Genomic DNA, 20,039 nt, shown 5'->3' on the forward strand with positions numbered 1-20,039 from the left:
TAATAAGATACGAAAAACAAAAATGTAGAAACAAAATTGCTATTGGCTGTGCGTGCTGTAGTGAATATCTATTTTATAGATTAACTGTGTCACTTTAGTAAAAAATTTGTTTAAAAAAGTACATGTGTGTACGTATGTGTGTGTGTGTAAAAAAAAAAAAAAAAAAAATTAATACAAAATTTATTTGTCATATTAAGAGTAAAATAATAAGATAAGGCAACACTAATTATTAAATATTTCAAGTACACAACGTTAGTCAAATTGATAAATATTTTAACAAGAGTTTGCTTATAATTTTCGTTAATTTTAGATAAAGTTAGATAATTATTGTTCTATTCAAAATGATTCCGATTCATGGCATACATTAAGCGCGCTACCAAATAATTAACCTTTGTTGTGGCTAAATAATAATTTCAGATACTTATGGTATTCCATGAAATGAACAGGAAATCATTATTTTGCCGCATAATTGGGTGATTTTCTACACAGAGAGAGAGGTTGCATTACTGACATAAATGCAGCATAGTTTCATCAAAATTAAATAGTCAGCAAACTTAATAAATTACTATCAGATGCGGACCTTGTAAAATATTTTCAGCTTCCTGTCATACGCGTACTACGAAACTACCAAGTCATTAAAACATAAATTACAACGTTAGTTGTGTCCTATTTTTTGGCCCAACGTAAATCAAAATAAAATAATTATATGTAAATATTAAACATTCAAATATAGTGCGTCTATTTTTTATATGCTATAAAAGTGAACTAAAATACCGAAATAGATTTCGTTAATAGAATATATTTTTAATGTATTAACTTATATTGTGCGTGAAATATACGTATAGACAATATAATAAAAAGTCAAGGATGAAAAATAGGGATAAAGAGGATCAATTGAAACTCTGGAATAGATCTGATCATATTGATTGCGCATGTTACTAACAAGCAATTGGCGTTTGCAAACCCCATGTCTCAACGCGCCAATTGAAACTGTACGCATCAATAGATGTCGATTTTGATTTCACAAGAACAGTAATATCCCAGCAGATTATTAGATTATAACGTAGTGGCAGATTCAATTGAAAGCCCGATTTAGCAAATCAAATGTAATCGTGATACATGTATTTGTCGATCAGCTTTGGATCAAAGCTTTGAATAAACGTTACTTGTCCAAAGTACTTTCTACTGATTGTCCATTTCATGGACTTTGCTCCATTTATACAAATCTTCAAATTGCATTAAAATAATCATTATTTGAGCGCGTTTAATATTTCCTTTTTAATTCATACACCACACGCAAGTAAAATGTCATATAATAACATCCTAAATTCGTTCATGTGTCATATCAACTTCCCCTTTCAGAGCCGTTCAAATGTGCCAGATCGTGCACATTTCAAGCAGTGCGGGCATCAATGAACCATACAAATTGTCGAGCGCAACAATTAAATCCCAACGAACCATCACGCGAGCAATCGCACGCGCCTATCGAAATTGCGTGGCTGCGTGTGAAATGTGCCGAGTCCGGGGACCTCGTGAAGACCGGGGAGCTCGATGAACCGCGAAAGCTAATTAATATCTTTAGGAAGTTGGGATATATATTTTGCCTTTCAATTGGACCGAACGTATGCCTATCCTGAAACGAGTACGTCTATGTTCGCACATTTGCACCATTGTACACGTGCGAGCGTGTGGTGTATGTGTGTGTGTGTGTGTGTGTGTGTATACGCGTAGGCGTGCACATGACATAGAACAAATGGCGATATTAATTACCGCGATTTGCCATCTCCGATACTGAAATCGACCCCTATTAATCTGAGCTTACACCTTTCGTTCGCCTGCCTCTTGCTTGCCTCGCGAGAATAGATTCGTCCTTGTTCGATCCTATCGATCACCCTTTTGTTTATTAATTTTTATGATTTATGATTATTCGCGTGCTCTGAAACAAATATTTATTTTTTTTTGCACACAAACTATTGTACAAATTAAAGTTATCTCTTATTAATATTATAATTAATATATTAATAATATATAAAAATATCATTAACCACTGAGATCTGTTTTATTAAAAAAATTATTTTTTCTAATTTCTCGTGTTATTCACATTCGATCTAATACTTACTTATAATATATTTATTTTTTGGTAGTAAGTATTTCTAGACTGAATTGCATAAAGTAATCTCTAACAAAGAATACAGAATTATATAGTATTTCCATCTGTTTTATTTCAATTGCGTCAAAAAATGTATCCTACAATAAAAATCATATTAACGTGCAATTTAGATTAACTAAATATTTATTTAAATATAAAAAGCAAACGCACACAAACGCTAGAACAAATAAATGTACTACGTATTGTATATATTATCGTATACCATATATCATATATGTGTGTGTGTGTGTGAGTGTGTGTGTATGTGTGAATTTGTGTTCTATCATATGAACAAATAAAACTTCAACCGTCTATTTTCCGTTTCACGTTTTCCTCCAAAACTGTCGACGAAACCGATATATATGGCACAACTAGTCGAATATTTGGTATTGACTTTTCGCTGCGGATCATTCGTTACACGAAGTCGCGTTAAACGATGCGATTGGTTTACATTCTAGCGAGAAACATGTTTTTTGTTAAACATTGCGCCACGCATTCTATATTGAGTCCTTTCAAATCTGTAGTTTATGTTCAGCTTGTTAAAATTGCATGAACGATGTAATTATCACCACATGAAACAATTAAAAGAGTTTTGTAACGTACAAAGTGTTTTGAAATAATTCCATCGCGGATCGAAAAGCTACATATAAATAATAAATATATCTTCTATAAAGTAGCATATGTTAAATGCTTGTCACGTTATCGCGTTTTACATTATAAACCGCACTGTACTACAATTAAATACTAAAATGGAAACGTGATTTTAGCTTGATATTTAAATAATAATTCCACTAATTGAGATAATTATCAATTTATTCATATCTCATTAGGCGTTCATTAACTGTAAATCAAATATGTAAACACACATATAAAAATAAGAAATATGGACGTATAAAAAATTCTGTAAATAAGCTTCAGAAGTTATCATAATCGGAGAATATGCTTTTTATTTTATTTCAGAATGCATCAATTATATTATTATGACACATTTAATTAAAAAACTTATATGCGGAATTTCACTCCCGGTGAATGAATAGTTCTAATAAAAAGTGTTCCAGAAGGTATGAAAAAAAACTCGCATAATTTATTGCTGCTCTTTTACGATCTCTCGCATGCTTCATAAATTATGCGATGATATACGGTAAGGAAAAAAAATAATAATTCTGTTATAATTTTCCAAAGTGACACTGCATGAGATAAATCGTGAGTCTTGGAAATAAAGCCAGAATGAATAAAGTCAAAGATACGTAGACGATGATGGGATCACCGTCTACGAACGAAATATGATCGACATGGTTGGGCGATTCGCGGAAAAAAGATGGATCGGAATAAAACGACTTCTATCCTAATCTAACACAATTTCCTCCCCTTTCGATCCTTTCGAACTCATAACTCGGTAAGGTAGATTATCCCGAAGAGTCTGTTTCGCTTCGCGTTTCGAATCGGTTTTGTTTCCCCCTCTCCACCATCCCATCATTCGTCGTAGAAAAGCTTTTCAATTCTTGACCGAACGGTTTAAACGTTTGCACTATAGAAATCGATTTCGCGATTTACGTGACAGGAATGTTATTTAATTCGCAAAGCGTAGTTTCTTCCCATCTCATCGGTAAAGTGGTTATCGAACGATTAATACTCTTTAAATGTAAATCTTCTTATCGAGATTTACATTCGATAAAATCAAATACCGCGTCAATCCCAAATTACAAAGTCGTAAAAGCTTCAATATCATCTGAATTCTTATCGACGATTATTTGTATTCAATTTTCACCACGTGGAGTAAGTGCCCATTCACGATCATCAATAAGATGGTTTCTAAACAGTTTCCCAGCAACATCGATAATGGCATCGTGATGATCGACACATTGACCAATGTAGGAAGTAATAGGCAATTTCTGTACCAAATAAGCTAATACATCAATATCATTACTCAAAGTCTCTCGAATCGTGATACCAAGCCGAGATAGGAAAGCGTCCCTTTCCGTCCATATTTCACATCTTGAATACAATCTACGGTATCTGATCGTAGTATCCCGGTACTGGAATACTGCAATGAAGATTCTATTCATTTCACGACAAATGCGGTTATTACATCACCTAAGTGAATTATCGGTGAAGCATTAATTAATTATTAACACTACGTCGTGTGTTGCATTCATATTTATGAATCTTTCGCGAAATCAGAACAATTATTGCTTAGACAGCTATACTTATAACGTAATATTTATTTTGATTTATTAACTATTATTTAATACAGTCATTTAATACGATAACAAAAACTTTGTTATCTGCTTTGTTTAAAACGTCTATACTGTATTTATAATCGTTAATTTAATCGCAAGTAATCAATTAACTGTAAAATAATGCATAATTAAATAATATTAAAATAGAAATTTGCAATGCTAAAAGCAAAACGACAAAATAATGTAGAGTAGGAAAGAATGAGGGTAACAAAGTTTGAATATCGAAACCGCGCGCAGCTCGGAGTCTAGGCTTGATAAACCCGATGGCGATTCATCACATTTAACCTTATTCACAATAGAGAGCCCACTGAAACTAGCCAGCCGGGAGATTAACAAAAAAGGGGAAAGGGTGCGCGAAAGGAAGAAGCAGAAAATTACTCGCTGGTCCGGGCGAAATTGAAGCGCGAACTTCGTCGACTAACCCACACCTAGCCATCATATATTCGTGGCCTTTGTCTCCAGGAACTGATGCGATATCACATGTGTAAAAGTAATATCTGGTATGCGAGTACCAGTCAAAGGGGTCTCCACGTTTGAGTTATAAGGCCGGGGTGCGTTGAACGCGAATGCTCGAACATGAGGTCGAAAGGGACCACACATACGTACACGTCTAACCGCAGGCAGGCGCGTGTGTACACATATAGGGAGGCGAGAAGAAGAGCATCGCGAGAATATGAAACGGACTGCATGTATATCTACGTGTCGGGGACAGAGGGTTGATAAACGCCGCTCCCGACCACCACCTTTGTCCCCTCCCGTTCCCAACCGTCTTCTCCGCAATCATCTCGCCGTCGCGGGTATTCATAAACTACTCAGACAACGTCTGAAACTTTACGTCACGACCTGGCGATGTTCTGATACGAAATAATAGCGAGCGCATAGTAATGAAGATCGCGCATGTTCGCCGGTAGTGCCTGACCCGTCCTACGGACGTATGTAAGCGTTTCTGTCCCATTACGTACAGAGAATTCGCATGCAGTATAATGCAACACAGACCCAAATCGTGCAATGCAATTTATTGCGTAAAAAGATTCTGACATTTAAGAACATGTTTTCCTCAAGAGACAATATATGAAATTTGCTAGTGTTTTGAATCATATTTAGGTAAACGATACATCAAAAAAAATTCTAAAATTTTTGCAAATTGTCGAAAATAAACCTTTTGCAACAGATGTAAGTAAGTACAATCAAAAATCGTCGTAATTGGAAAAACTGCGTTAAAAAATTTCATGACTTCTTCACAGTTAACTGATTTGACTCATATTTTGTCTCGATGGAACTAAAGTCTTTAGATATTAATCAGCGAAAACAAAATTGTAAACGAGCAAGCCATTTGTTTTTAATTCGATAGATGGACAGACGGACAAACGAACAGTCAGATCAACACTGTAAAATTATGAAGTAGTTTACTAATTGTAAATTACACTACTTAATAAAACACTTAATTATGTGTAACATACACTGTCGCTCAAAAGTATTTGGCCCGATTTTTCTGTTTAAATTTTGCCTAAATTTTGTTTAAATTCTACTATATTCTATCTATAGAAATAAAAATTCTACTATATTCTCTCTGTAGAATATAAAATTCTGAGTCATAAAAATATTATTAAATCAAATGTCTAAAAAAAATTAGCAAAAAAAATTAAAATTTACATTTCTTCAAAAATCCCGTCATTTAATTAAAAAAGACAAAGTGGGCGAATTCTTTTGAGCGGTTTAGTGTACGCTGTGCAGAAATAAGACATGTCATTTATTTTTGTTATATGTTTATCATAATAAATTTAAACTTCTCATTATGTTTGTTTGCTCGCAGCGACTGTCCTCCTCTGTCCAAATCAGTCACAATCAGGGAAAATCATCGCTGCAACGTAACCGTGCAAACCGGCCAAGTGCTAATTCCGAGAGCGCAATTAGATCGACAATTTCGTACGAATGGGCATGAGAGAGAAATAGGCTAAAATAAATAAACGCCATAATTCACGTTCAACAGTTACGAACGGTTCAATTCGCGATTGGAACCGGTCCAATGGCAGAAGGTGATGCTGGGGGACGCCGGGCGTGCGGTAATAGACGGGGTGGTATGCATTACGTGCGCGCGAGGGTGGCAAATAGCTCGACTTCGCAAGCGCACAACGATGCGACGAGCGTTCCCCGAAATTAATTTAAAAGACAGTATTTCCTATCGCGGGCTTAGCACCTGCATAATCTCGTCGCGTCCTCGCAATTCCACACCAGTGCATTCTTACCTTCTCGCTTCCCCTCCTCCCGATCGAACCTCGTTGCCGCTTCAAAATAAGTGGATTACCTTAACTTGATAAAATGAGGATCACATTTTATCGCGTTAAAAGAAAACCTTTCATTTGCCGTTTTTCTCTTTCTCCTCCCTGCATTTCAAATCATTTGCTTCTCTTTCTTCCTAATCGCGGCACACTCGCCTCTCGCGTGCCCTAATTCTCGGCCATCCTCGGCTATCCGTATCTCTCGACGATTCACTGCTTCTCTTTCAATCGCTCGCATAACAAAGATACCAAGACAAAGAAATGCAGAGAAATATCGTTACATTTGTGCATAAAGATTTTAAAGACATCATCATTACGCAATTATATAAAATTCGTTTTGAGCATCGGAGTTTATTTGTAGAGGTACAAAAATTTCAGTTCACCTCAAGAGGCAAGCGCGAGCATCGTACGGAAATAGAGCAAAATCGTACACACTTAATTTCACTTTGCACTTCGCTATCTCGTTCGCTACTTTACCGTTGGCGTTTTCGTGGTAACCGGGGCGTAGCCAGTGTACGTGCATCGGATGCACACGTAATGCGCACTCCATCAGTACAGTTGCGGTTGAGAGCACTATCGCCGGATAGGGGCAAAAAAGCGGTAGGATAATGTGTGGGAGAGGGAAGGGGAGGGAGAGAGAGACAGTTACGCGAAACAAGTGATTATCACTTTGTCGCGCGAAAACTCGTTTGCTCCCCAAATAATTCCGACCCTACATCGTTTGCTGCATGAACGTGCCCATGCGTGCTAATACCGTTCAGAAGAAATACCCCCAACTAACGAAACCTGCCTTCGCACTTAAATTTCTGTGTTAATTTTGCTAAACCAACGTTTTCATCTAAAATCGCGACGGGCCCCCTCCCCCTTTCGTTGCGTTAACACAATTTATGGAGAAATCCTAAAAAGGGTACATTTAAAAAAATATCCCAAGATTACAGATTTGTAAAGGATATTCCGGAGGATTAACAAAAGCACCTGAGAAGACGAAATTCACATTTATCGTACATTCTTCTTGCGCCCGCGCGAGATAAATTATCTCCGAGAGAGATCCGTGCATTCACCATTATTCTTTACCGAGGCAAGACAAGATAATCCGTAATCTTATCCTAATGAATGTCCAGTTAAATTCAATTCCTTAGGGATATATAACGTTTCAACATGCGCGCAAGTTACCGGAGTAACCAGATTCCAATGAGATTTCTTTCGTTGGGCTCTATTGCCCACTCTACTGCCACACTCAATTATGATATTAAACTTCTCGCTGACATGGATGCGAAGCAATTTCGCGGGATTAAAGTTCCATACAAGTTCACAAACAGCGTTCCGTTTGTAAGACGCGGGAAATGAGGGGCTTTTCCGGAATGCCTCGTTGCGTTTATTCTCAATGCTGAATTATTTCTTTTGAAACGCGCGTTCGGGTTCAAAACCATCGCGGATAGAAATAATGATACATCGAAATAAAAGAGATCAAATAAACTCTCGACAGCGGTAACTCGGCCGTTACTCGGTACCCCGTGGTATAGTATTATCCGTGACATTACCATAACTGAAAGCCGTACCATGACGACCTCTTAGCGGGGAAACATGACAATGGATAAAGTATTACGCCGAGACGGATATAAATTGAATGTGGCAATAGATCCATCCGTCATATAAGCGAACAAAGATAAACCGACACTGAGATTTGAATAAACGGAGAATCTGAATAAGTTTACTCTCAAGTTCGTTTGACATATCAATTTCTCGTAAAACTTATCTGATACACAAAGAGGTGCTCCTCCATATGATTCGAGTTTTATTTTAACGTTGATTTCACGAAAATATAATTTGATTATTTAATTTTTCATGGTTATTATATTCAGAATCTAGTTGCCTAATTTAAAGCAAAATATATTATTATTGATTATTTTAAATAGTCTACTTAATTTTTGAGTAATCGAGTAAAGACTTTTTTTTTACAAAAATGAGCTATTTTTTCTCTCTTCATAACTTTATATCAAATATTATTATTTTACGTTATTTAAATACCTAATTCGTGTTCCAAATTTACTAAATTTTAGAATTAGGATAATATCGCAATAATAATTATAAGCAAATAGTTATTGATTGTTATCATAATAGCATTATATACATTATATAGCCATAATTACTTCAATTTATATTGAATAGTTATAGCTTCAATTACACTGATACTTTAACACTTCGAAGAGAATAGGATAAAACGGAAAATCCTAAATGATTTTTATTAAAACGAAATATCCAAAGACATTTGTCGCGCTACTCATATATGTGTCGTCGAGGAGATCTGACATTAAATCTCTGCGTTAAAGAATCTCGGGGGCAATAATATTCACACCTCGCCTGGTACGCCGTGCACGAGAGCGGCGGTTGTACTTCCTAGTCGATAATCCTCCACCCACATTCTGTTCTCCGTAGCAGACCGGGTCTATCTATCCGCATGTCTGTAGGATAGTTTATTATTCATTGGGGTTGCATCCCCAACGCGGATAAACGGCGCATTGTTTATGCATTAGCCTGTACCCTGCCTGCCCAACGATCTGGGCCTCTCGACCTGGCTATTGAGATGATTTCACCTTTTCTCACATTCCGAGTCGTCCAATTTTCTTGCCTAATTATTTCCACGTACGCAGAATTCCACACAATTTAGATTGTTACGATAGATCAACCCCCTGTTCTGATTTGTGCGAGTGTGTGGGCGTGTGTATATCCTTATACGGATTACTTTTAGAACGGTTAAACTCGATTTAAATTTTCGGGTTACCTTGGACAAAAAGTTAATCAGAAAGTTATTGACATGAGCAATTCTTATAATCCTTCTTTAATTTTTAATATAAAAAGATAAGACGATTACAGCATTATGTGAATAAATGGTATCGTGTGCTCAAAGCTAGTGATAACGTAAAGTATGAAATATAAAATATGAAATGAGATTCAGAGTTTGTTAAGTCTGCTTTGCCAACTAAATCGCTATAATACCGTTACAGATTACATCTAACATGCCTCGTAAGAGCGATCCCTCGTTAAACCGGCTCAGCTTCCACGTTTTGAAAGCAACGTGGTGATAGACGGATAGGAAATGCGATCGCGCCTCTATCGCCGGTTTAAATCGAAGTCCCGATAGTTCGCATGGCGCGATGATTAATGGCGAACGTCTGTCCTAGACAATTGGAATATAAAATGCGCTACGGAACTAAGGGAATCTCTAAGCGAGACGGTATGAATAAAATAACCATTAATTTCGGCGAATTCATACGCCGTATATACGAAATTTGCAACAGGATACCTTTGTTCACTGCAATTATATTGAAAATATCATTAACAAAATTTCGAATGGGTATTTAAAATACAAAATGAACGTAATATATAATTTAATTGTACTAACGAAGGAAAGACATTTAAATTGTAATTTTCGATTAAATTTCATTAAAAAATAATAGTACAATTTTCTTTAATAATATTCTTTTTATCACTTTTGTGTTAACGAGCAAAAATATAGATTATCTTATACAAATCATACATTTTAAGATTAGTAAATTTGTCGCGCTTGTTATCTGCTCTCAAATCTATTTATATTAACCAAATATTTTAATATGCTTTCATTGTTTTATATATTCGCGCTGTTCAATTTCCGTATATATATATATGCTTTTGTATGCATGTTTTTATCCGAGAATTCATATCAGGATCACAAGCAACGCGAATAAAGTCCGAAATTGTTCCACCAAATTATTACGTATTTTCGCATTAGGATAACCCTATTGTTTTAAACCATACGGTATTATGGGTTGCACATTTACACGACCGTATACATATATTCCAATTTTTGCATCAGTTCACCGTGTTTCATATTTTGATATCGGCTCGCTTTGAATGCAACGCTCATTATGATGCATTTAAATGATCTCTCATGTATCGTGCTTTAATTTATTTTGTATTAAAATTTGTTCGCCTAAATGTTCGCTAAACTATACGATGTGTATGCTTGTGCGATATTTAACAAAGCTAAAAATATCTGTAAAGAATTAAAAACGTAATTATGATCTTTGATCAAATATTCGTAATCAAAATTATTTTGCTATTATATTCAATTTAGTAAAATAAAATTTTTGTAAAATAAATCTCTCAATAAATATATATTTTTTAAATACATTCTCATATTTCTTATAGTAAATAATACAAATAAATATAAATAATCACTCTAGTTTATTTCTGCGAAAACAAAAAAAGCATTTCTTAAACAAATAAATTTTTTTTTAATGTTATTATTTCAGTTTTAAAAAATAAAAAATACTTGTTTATTATGATATAAACTTTGTTTATTATGATATAAAATCGTGCTTTCCAACTTTTTAGATTTTTGTTACGTCTTTTCTGACGCTACTTGTTTACACTAAGTGTGTATTCAATGTCTTTATATAACATGGTTCAATCTTGAACAAACACGCTACGCAACAGTTTATGAACTTATTTTAAGTTTATAGTTTTCCTATTCAAACACAATCTGAAATATCTGAAGTAAAATCTGCAATATTTCAAAAATATATTTTACATAATATATTTAATACATACATTTAATATAATATATAATTTGTCGAAATTGAAATTTTTTAAAATAATTATCCAGATGTATTTACATAAACTGGTTACTTAATTTTATTTCTGATATGTCATTTATTTTATCTTATCTCATCTATCTTTGCACAAAATTCGATAAAAATTTATTCGATTTTGTTCCTTTTCAATTTTTCTTAAAACCTCTTGCTTTGATGGAAGAAACAAGAAGAAGCTTTCATTTTTGACACACGTCGAATTTTTGATACTCAAAAGAATACGTGACACATATGCGCACGCGAGCGTGAGGCTACAGCTGAAGTGCACGGAAAAGGCGCGAAGCGCCGTTCGGATTTTTCTCAATCAATCTCGATCTCCAAACGTCGCACGTTTTGCATCCGGCAACCGGAACACAATCTCGACCGCGGAGCGCCTGCTTGACACAAAACAATAGTTTCGGATTGTGGTTTAATCTGAAAGAACATCGGGTACGCCGCTGATTGCATTGCAGAGTAATCTTAGTTTTTATCGCATCTCGAGATTGGTGTAGGTGTCGGTCGGGGGTGGGGGATTGTTACGTGCACCCAGCCATGGATATCGGGGTCAGGTTGGTGCGACCTGCATTATACACGCCATCACGTATAATCTCGAGAAGAGTAAGAGCGCGCGGACATGGGATCGACAAAGAAAAAAAAAAAAGACACCCGCGCAATATCCCGACCCACTGTCATCGGTCGTTTGATATATCGACTGCACGAAACGTAAACAACGATCATATTTATCGGGATTTCTTATGCACGTACTCATTCGTCATGGAACTTTCGAAATACGCCGCAATATCGGCTCTCAGTAAACACAGGGGTGAAAAACTTCTTGCAATATATTTTTTTCCCCTACGTCTATCGCAGCACGCACATATAATACCTCTGTAAAATAATTGCAATGTTAATGGCAATCACCCGTTTTATATTGAACATAAAACCCATTTTAATACGGACCCCATCACGTTTAATTCATTTAAATGCGAGCCATCAATTTGCTAAAATCGACAACGTTTAAAATGTCCAGTCATGTTTGTCGTACGAGCATGCAAATATTACGTCGATATTTAGCGGAATAAAAAATATTGGGGAAAGAATATCGCTCGCGATAACAGAAGCCATAAAAAAAAATTCGATATCAGCTACTGACTACGTCAATCGATTCGCTGTTTTAATTAATAGCCTCAAGGATAGTATACACAACCGAATGCTGCTGGATTGGAAAAACTTTTATATTGCAAAACAGAAATGTCGACGCGCTCTGCCGATGGCTTATAACAGCACCATTACGCCTTTGCCGATCCAGCAATTAACATAGCGCGTATATCTAGCCGAGTCTCGTCATGGCTTCCTTCAATCTTCGAGGCAATATCTAAGGCCTGTTCATGCGCCTCTTGGTTAGCGAACTGCAGGCGGTGCGCTGTGTTTATCACCATCCACACCCTTCACCGGTAATAATTAATTACCCTAGAAGACCTTTTAAGTCGTTGGCCGCGACGCGCGACGCAATTATCGCGAACAGCCTCATAATGACGCGAAATTTATGCATTGTAACAAACTTACGGTACAACGACGCCGTTAAATCACGCGTAATACTCGAGAGCTTTTCCTCAGCTCTCCCGATAGAAAGGTCCACCGATTTTTGTGAAAGTTTCGCCATATGTAAGACGAATCGATGCGCGACGCTGCCACTTTCAATACTACTGTCATTTTTGGTTTGATGGATGTTCTCTACGTCGGCAAGTCGAAGTTTACAGCATTATTTATTACTGGAACTTCTCTATACATCTTTACTGTCCGTACAATTTTTTGCTTAGAATTGAGCACTCAAAAAAAAATAGTAATTAAACAACGAGTTATTAAATATCAATTCATAAAAGAAAACTCAATTGCAATTTACAAAATAAGAAAATGCAGTCTGCAACTTGAGAAATTTTCTTAAACGCAATCTGACAAGTTAATTCTTAATCGCAATTATTTGTGTAATATGTCACGCCCTCAAATTTACGAAACACATTAACAACAATGTCCAGAATAATCGATGTCAGCATAAATTCTATAATACCGTGATATTAATGGAATAATAACGTTAAGTCTTCGTCTATCAGTTACGAAACTATGGCAAACAGTTGAGGGCAAATCTGGGCCGGCTTTTTCCCGAAAATTGCACTGTTGGGGAACAGCGAATGAGAATCGATCGTTTCATCAATCCCTCGGTATGAAAAAGGAATGCCGCGGCGAAGTCACTCATATTGTAAACCGATGCGGACGCGCGCGTAGCTCGCGAAAATAAAGTGCCCGAATTCGCAGTAATGAATCAATCAGATTACGCACAGTTTGCGAGTGCAAATTGAAGTGTGCACGATAGAAATCAAGGAACGTAAATGCTCTGCTTATCACAGCCGGAACACATTTGGTATGTGCAGTTGAAGCCGCACACTGTAACGCGTGTATGGTGTAGCCATGGTAAAATCCTCGAGGTAAAAACGCGGTTTTAAACGCGGAACACACACGAATGAAAACGCGTCGGGTTTTCGATGCGGAATTAATGGTTTCATAAGTAATGAATGAAAATTACGCTTAAAAGCACACACCGATTCGCTCCCGAAGCTATCTGGAAAAATGCGAAACCATCGTATCGCGGATTCGATGGTTAAATTAAATTCCGTGAGAGTTACTTGTAAATTGATTGCTCTTAGCTTAGTTTTATGACCAAAATTAGCTAAAAGTTAAATCATTTATATCGTCTCATATTTCGAAATGCTGATAAATTGCATACAATTATGAATAGTATTTTGCGTAAATTAAATTGAATAATTAAAGCAATGAATTCGGAATAATTAGGAAGGCTATCTAGGTTGAAATGGGAGCAAAGCTGCTTCCTCGTTATTATTAATTAAAATAGTATAATAATAGATTTAATCTATGAAACAATTTTAAATTAAAACAAAACATTTCTGTTCGATAAAGCCTGTTTAGTTATTTGATATTCCGATTTTCTTCGTTGGTCACGTTTAATTAAATCTAATTATTACAGTGAGCAGAATTAAAATAAGAAAAAAAATCTATTTCTGACGTAAAAAAAATATTTTAATTATTCACTTCATTACTTCTCAGATGTTGTAATTTACTTTTCAACGCCATTTTAATTGGGAGAGTAATCCAACGTGAGATCCAATGAGAAAAATTGCGACAATAAGACAGATATCTTTCGGCACGTTGCACACGCATTACTCGTCACTCTCCTTAACTTATTCACCTAGTTTTACTCGTTACCATCGCGAATATTTTTTATTGCCACCATTTCTCGGTTTCACTGATAACGAAAGGCTGGAATACTCGTTAATTACACACTGTGCCATTATGCTACACTTTCATTTGCATGATAATTCCATTCTACAATGATTATTGGAAATGGAACAAAGCTGACGAGAGAGCATTTTTACATCTTCATAAAAATAGGACCAAGATCACTCGTAAGTTACTACAATTTTAATAAAAGCCTTCAGACCGCACATACATTATGCATTTTTTATATTCTCATTGCAGAATTTTCTTCAGTCAAAGATGTATTTTCAAGATATATTATTAGAGAAATTAGTAACAATTTATTTTCTATTTCATTGATTTTAAAATAATAGAATACTCTGACGTACGTTAAATAAAATAAAGACTGTTGTCCCATATTGATTATTTAAATAGTGTCCGCATGAAAAACCTTGAAAATATCGAAACCTCTATTGTAAATTGTTTATTAATTTCACCGACGTTGAATGCGCAGACTTTAATTGATAAAGGACGGGTCATGTAACATTGCGCGAATTGGATCCATTAATAATCACGTGAAATAGCGAAGAGATATGTGAACGCCGCGCTGCTACAATTCGATGTGAAAGATTAATTTCCGATACAACAGCGTGTATTCCTAACTATAATTTTACAACGGCATTATTGCCAACGTAATGATACTTCGTACAATATTCTGCATGCTATCTCGTTAAAAACAAAATCACCGCAAAAGTACAAGCGCGCGTGTTTACCGAATCAGAACCCGGAAAAGGACTAATAGCACTTTCGATCTCAATGACCGAAATTATCAGCGGACGAATCAATGTAGCATAACGCAATAATAATCAAGACTATTGTGAAGGCAGGTTACTCACCGGTTTTCACAGTTGGAGACGCCGATGGTTGTGCACACAGAACGTGCGAGCCTCCCAACAGCGCCAGGATGACGCGTAAAAACTTCATACTGATCATCGTGAGTAGCTATTCCATGGAAATCCTGAAATGTAAAAGTAACGACTTTCTTCATTTTTCATAAATGACAAGCATATCTAATTAATAAATAAGCGAAAACTATTTTAATTAAAAAGATGAAGATAAACGAGAGGGAAAGCAATGTAGACACAATCACTTAATTTTTATAATTAATTTTTATAGAAATAAAATTGATTAATTATATATCTGATATTAAAACGATGTAGAGTATGAAAGTACTTTGTCATTTAATTTCTCATTGTAATATCTAGTATAATAAAATCATGCCTTTCAAATAATTTTGCTTTATTTCTTTCTGTAGACATCTACATCTTTGAGACTTATGTATATTTAATATCAAGTGTTATTCATAGTTTGTACGTTTTGTACATTTTCTATACTTTTAGACGTTTTTTTCTCGTACAAGCAAAGATAAATAGATAACCATGAACTTGTTCATCCGTAGTTTTTTGTCCCGGCACAATCCATCCGAGATAGATCGACTTTATCGTAATGTTTCACATCAAGCGGAAACATCGTCGCGCATCGCGTCGCTTCCTCGTTTTCCCACGCGATATTGCCGCGAGGGGGAAGGGGAGAAAAAAAAGTGAAACAACGATAGCGTCGTCTCGCCGCGAAATGAGATTCTGATACCGCAATTCGATCGCCGCGTGTCTTCGCCGCGGGAGCGTAATAAGAGTGTGTCGGCTGGTAAACGAAAGCGGGCGTGGAACGCGAGTGCTGATTTATCGAAAATTAATATGCTAGCGAGAAGCTGGCGAGAAATACCTTCGCGTCGTTTACGGCCTGCGCGCAGAACCGTGGGGGATAGGGGATAGGAAGAGAATTTAAAATAGATTTGCCCGGGCGAAAAAATACTCGTCGTCATCTGTTCTCCTACGGGGCTTATCGCCGCTAAGATAACGATGAGCCCGGGGTGGGCTCTGCAAGCGACTAAGGCACATTGATGGTCGCCGTTAAGAGGATGGAGGAAGAAACCCGTGGCTGGTGGCTAGATGGATCCTCCTCGTCGCGTCGGCCGAGAGGGTGGGAGATACCGGCCATTGTACGTCCCGCCAACCACCCCGGCACACCAGCCGTCGTACCATCGACTCTCGGATTCGCGCGAGCTGATCCACAGAATAGCTAGATCGTAGATAAGTAGCGATCTTGCCTCACGGTTCAGGAGCGTCGCCCCGATCCGGCTTAAAGCGACAGAAGTCGAGTGGCGCGACTCTTCGAGCGTGAATTCGTATTAGAAGAGAACGTAGTTTTGCGTGTCGGTTTATGTTACAGAAAACGGCCAAAGCGATTGCCTTGAGGATGCTCCTCAATCGATTTGTCGACTAAACACTTCCAGAAAGCGACTTTCCGCCCGTGTTATAGTCGTTAAACATTATAATAAGAGAAAACCCAAAGAAGAATTGAACTTTTGCTTCGAGCAATTTGAATATTAAAATCTGTATTATACGAGTATAATACATATGATTATCAAAATATGTAAATAAGTTCTGATTTTAGAAACATTTAAGGGTGTTTTAGTTCTACTATGTCAGCTAAAAGTTTTAGAAATTTAAAAACTACAGACTTCTTTTTTTCTTAATGAACGATAAAAAATTTTAGTCGTAAGTACCTAAATTTTAACATGCTCGGAAACCAGCTGTAAAGAAAAATGAGAAATTTCACTTATAATGGCTTATGCAGCGAAAATTTTATCCTGTTTTGCTGCAGTTTTAAGAAAATAATTTTTTAACGAGTAAGTGGATTCAAATGACTGTTAGACAAATATTTATCAGAGTTTTATTAGTATAGAGAAGTTGATTTAATTTGTAATGCTACTTCCTCATTAAATTTGCCAATAAATACTACGCGAGTAAGAAGTACTACTTCTTATGTAAATGCGATTTTACACAAGAATCATGAGTAAACAAAAAATTAAACAACTTTTCAACCAATAAAAGAATTAAACTCAAATTTTACATAGATATCAATCTACGATATTTTGAGATTTAACACATATATCTTTAAAGAAGCTTGTCTGAGACACTTGTAATTTCCACAAGGATTGCTTTTAAGAAGAAAACGTATTTCTCTCTCTCTCTCTCTCTCTCCCTCTATTTCCCTTTGTTATTGTATAAAGATATTTGTATAAAAATTATTGTATAAAGGTAATTACCACCAGATTTTTAGAAGTAATTATTAATATAATAAAAATTAAATTAAATCTAATCTATGAGAACTGTTTATTACTTGTTGAATATCTGCAACAATTCCCGGAAAACAATATTCTTGGAATCCGAGATCTCATTAGCTAACTAATCAATAATAACAGTTATAATAATATAATCGTTCAAAAATAATAATTCCATATTTTTAAATAATAATCTTATTTTAGACTGAGAGAAGAAGACGGAGAGAAAAAGATTTATTCGTACGTAATATTTCGCAAGTTTACATGTGTTATCAGCCCAATTTAAATTAAAATTAAAATTGTTATTTAAAAAAATTCATTTGCTACTTCAATATTTGGAATATAATGAAATGATTCTATACGCATATAATTAATAACATGTGTAATAAAATTTAAAAATTAAAAATTTTGCCATAAATTATTCTTCAAGTAATATCAATAAACGTTATATGACATGTACACACCGTTACGTGATACATACGCACCTATTATAGATGATTAAATTTCTTCGGATGAAAGCGTCCAATTCGTTAAAAATGCGTGTTAAAGAGACGCAGTTATATATTCGTGTTTAATTCGCTAATCGATTATTCACACTATATTCTCCATTAACAGACTAATTTATCACGCGTAAGAGATATTGCATTCAAATTTCATTACTTTAATAGGAACTAAACTTTTAATGGCCGCCTACATATGCCACATACCCTGTACGTGAGAGTCAATAAATTACCATCCCTCCATTTCGTCTTTTCCCCATAGATCGCGAATCGTCTACATCTACCGACCGCTCGGCCGTATCAGGAACTCATTCCGCAGAGAGACGATTTCCACTCTTCCGGCGCGCGAGCCCCGAAGAAAAAATGACGTAGACGAAGCACCGACGAACTTCGTAAAATACGAGTGCAACCGGCACCGCGATGCACTTCATGCATCGCTGTGGGCGTCTGCATTCGTGACGAATCTACTCGGCGAGCGATCCGAGCGGGAGCGTTCACACACGGCCGACGAACGCGTGTCGGCGATTTATCGCGTTTATATACATGTTCCCGGCTTGTATCGTGTGTGCTCGCGGCGTCGTAGGAAAGCGTACACCTGCAGTAAATAGAGGGAATGCACGGAATCACCTCGAGCGCTTACCACTCACTCACCATCGAATCGAATGTGATGAAAGCCTCGCGCATGACGGAGATCCTTTTTGCTATATTAGTCCAGAACTGTATTGATTATATTGACTATCGGTATTCATTCACAATTATTTTAATATCTTTAATTATTTTTATACAATTCATACACTACTTTTATAAAATTGTATTTACAAATAAATTACAAAGCGTCAAATAAAGCGGGAGTGCGCGCATTTATTTGTGACGTATAAAATGTCACAAAGTTACACAAAATCTGTTTTCAATTAATGTAACAAAGGTTACAGAAGAATTTACAGAAACAAAGGCAGAGATTGCTAGATTAATTTTTAAGCGTAATTTTTCAATCAAAAGAAGCGATATAACTTCAATATAAATATGCAATATATCTTATGTCATCTATCTGTATATTCCCTCGATTTTTCCTTATTATCTTAATTATAACAAATGTGATAGAAAAAGATAGAAATCGATCGGCGATGAAAGATTTGTAAGTAATGGGTATAATCGGGCTTCATTTATGTACCGGCTTCGAGGAAAATCGACTAGCAATGAAGTCGACCCGAGACTATAAATCAGCAAAATGGGCAAAAAATTATGCGGTAAAGTACTTTCGTTTTATACTTCAGATGGGGGATCGCCTCTCTGAACAGAAAAATTTGCATTTCCTCGCTGCTTACCTCGCAAAAGCGGAAACATTTCAACGTTGAGGATGTACGGAATAGAAAATATTTTCTTATTAACTTGTTATTATATTTATTCATGCTCATGCATAAATAATGCTTGATTTCTAATCTACTTACGTAAAATGCTGGCTTACATAAAAATAATATATAAGGACATATATACGCTCGTTTACTGCAATAATAATACAACTCAATAATTGTCATTTTTTCAATTGTTTGCAAAAAAAAGAGAATTCTGATGAGAATTCAATAGATTGAATAAAGAGCTAAATATATTGCATGATATTATTATTCCTTTGTAATCAGTTATCATACAAAAACCCTGATTTAAAAATGATAATAAATAGTTACAAAATTTTGATAATGTCAAATTTTCTACTTATTTAATATTTAATTCAATTTTTACACACATTTAATTGCAAAAATAAAGTATAATGTTTAAATTATTAAAATTTAATTTAAATTTGTAAAAAATT

The 20,039-nt window shown here is 35.6% G+C and overlaps 1 protein-coding gene across 5 annotated transcripts in view; it reads right to left on the bottom strand.

Moving 5' to 3' along the window:
• LOC105194638 (basement membrane-specific heparan sulfate proteoglycan core protein) overlaps positions 1-20,039 on the bottom strand; it is a 288,155-nt gene that overhangs the window by 180,692 nt on the left and 87,424 nt on the right. For all 5 annotated transcript variants that reach the window (XM_039454875.1, XM_026130854.2, XM_026130853.2 and 2 more), the window contains one exon: positions 15,445-15,566. In XM_039454875.1, coding sequence (XP_039310809.1) covers positions 15,445-15,541 — 97 coding nt within the window. In that variant the 5' untranslated portion in view covers positions 15,542-15,566. The remainder of the gene's footprint in view (positions 1-15,444; positions 15,567-20,039) is intronic.

This window comes from Solenopsis invicta, chromosome 11 (genome assembly GCF_016802725.1).
Source record: "Solenopsis invicta isolate M01_SB chromosome 11, UNIL_Sinv_3.0, whole genome shotgun sequence".
NCBI classification, from domain to species: Eukaryota; Metazoa; Arthropoda; class Insecta; order Hymenoptera; family Formicidae; genus Solenopsis; species Solenopsis invicta.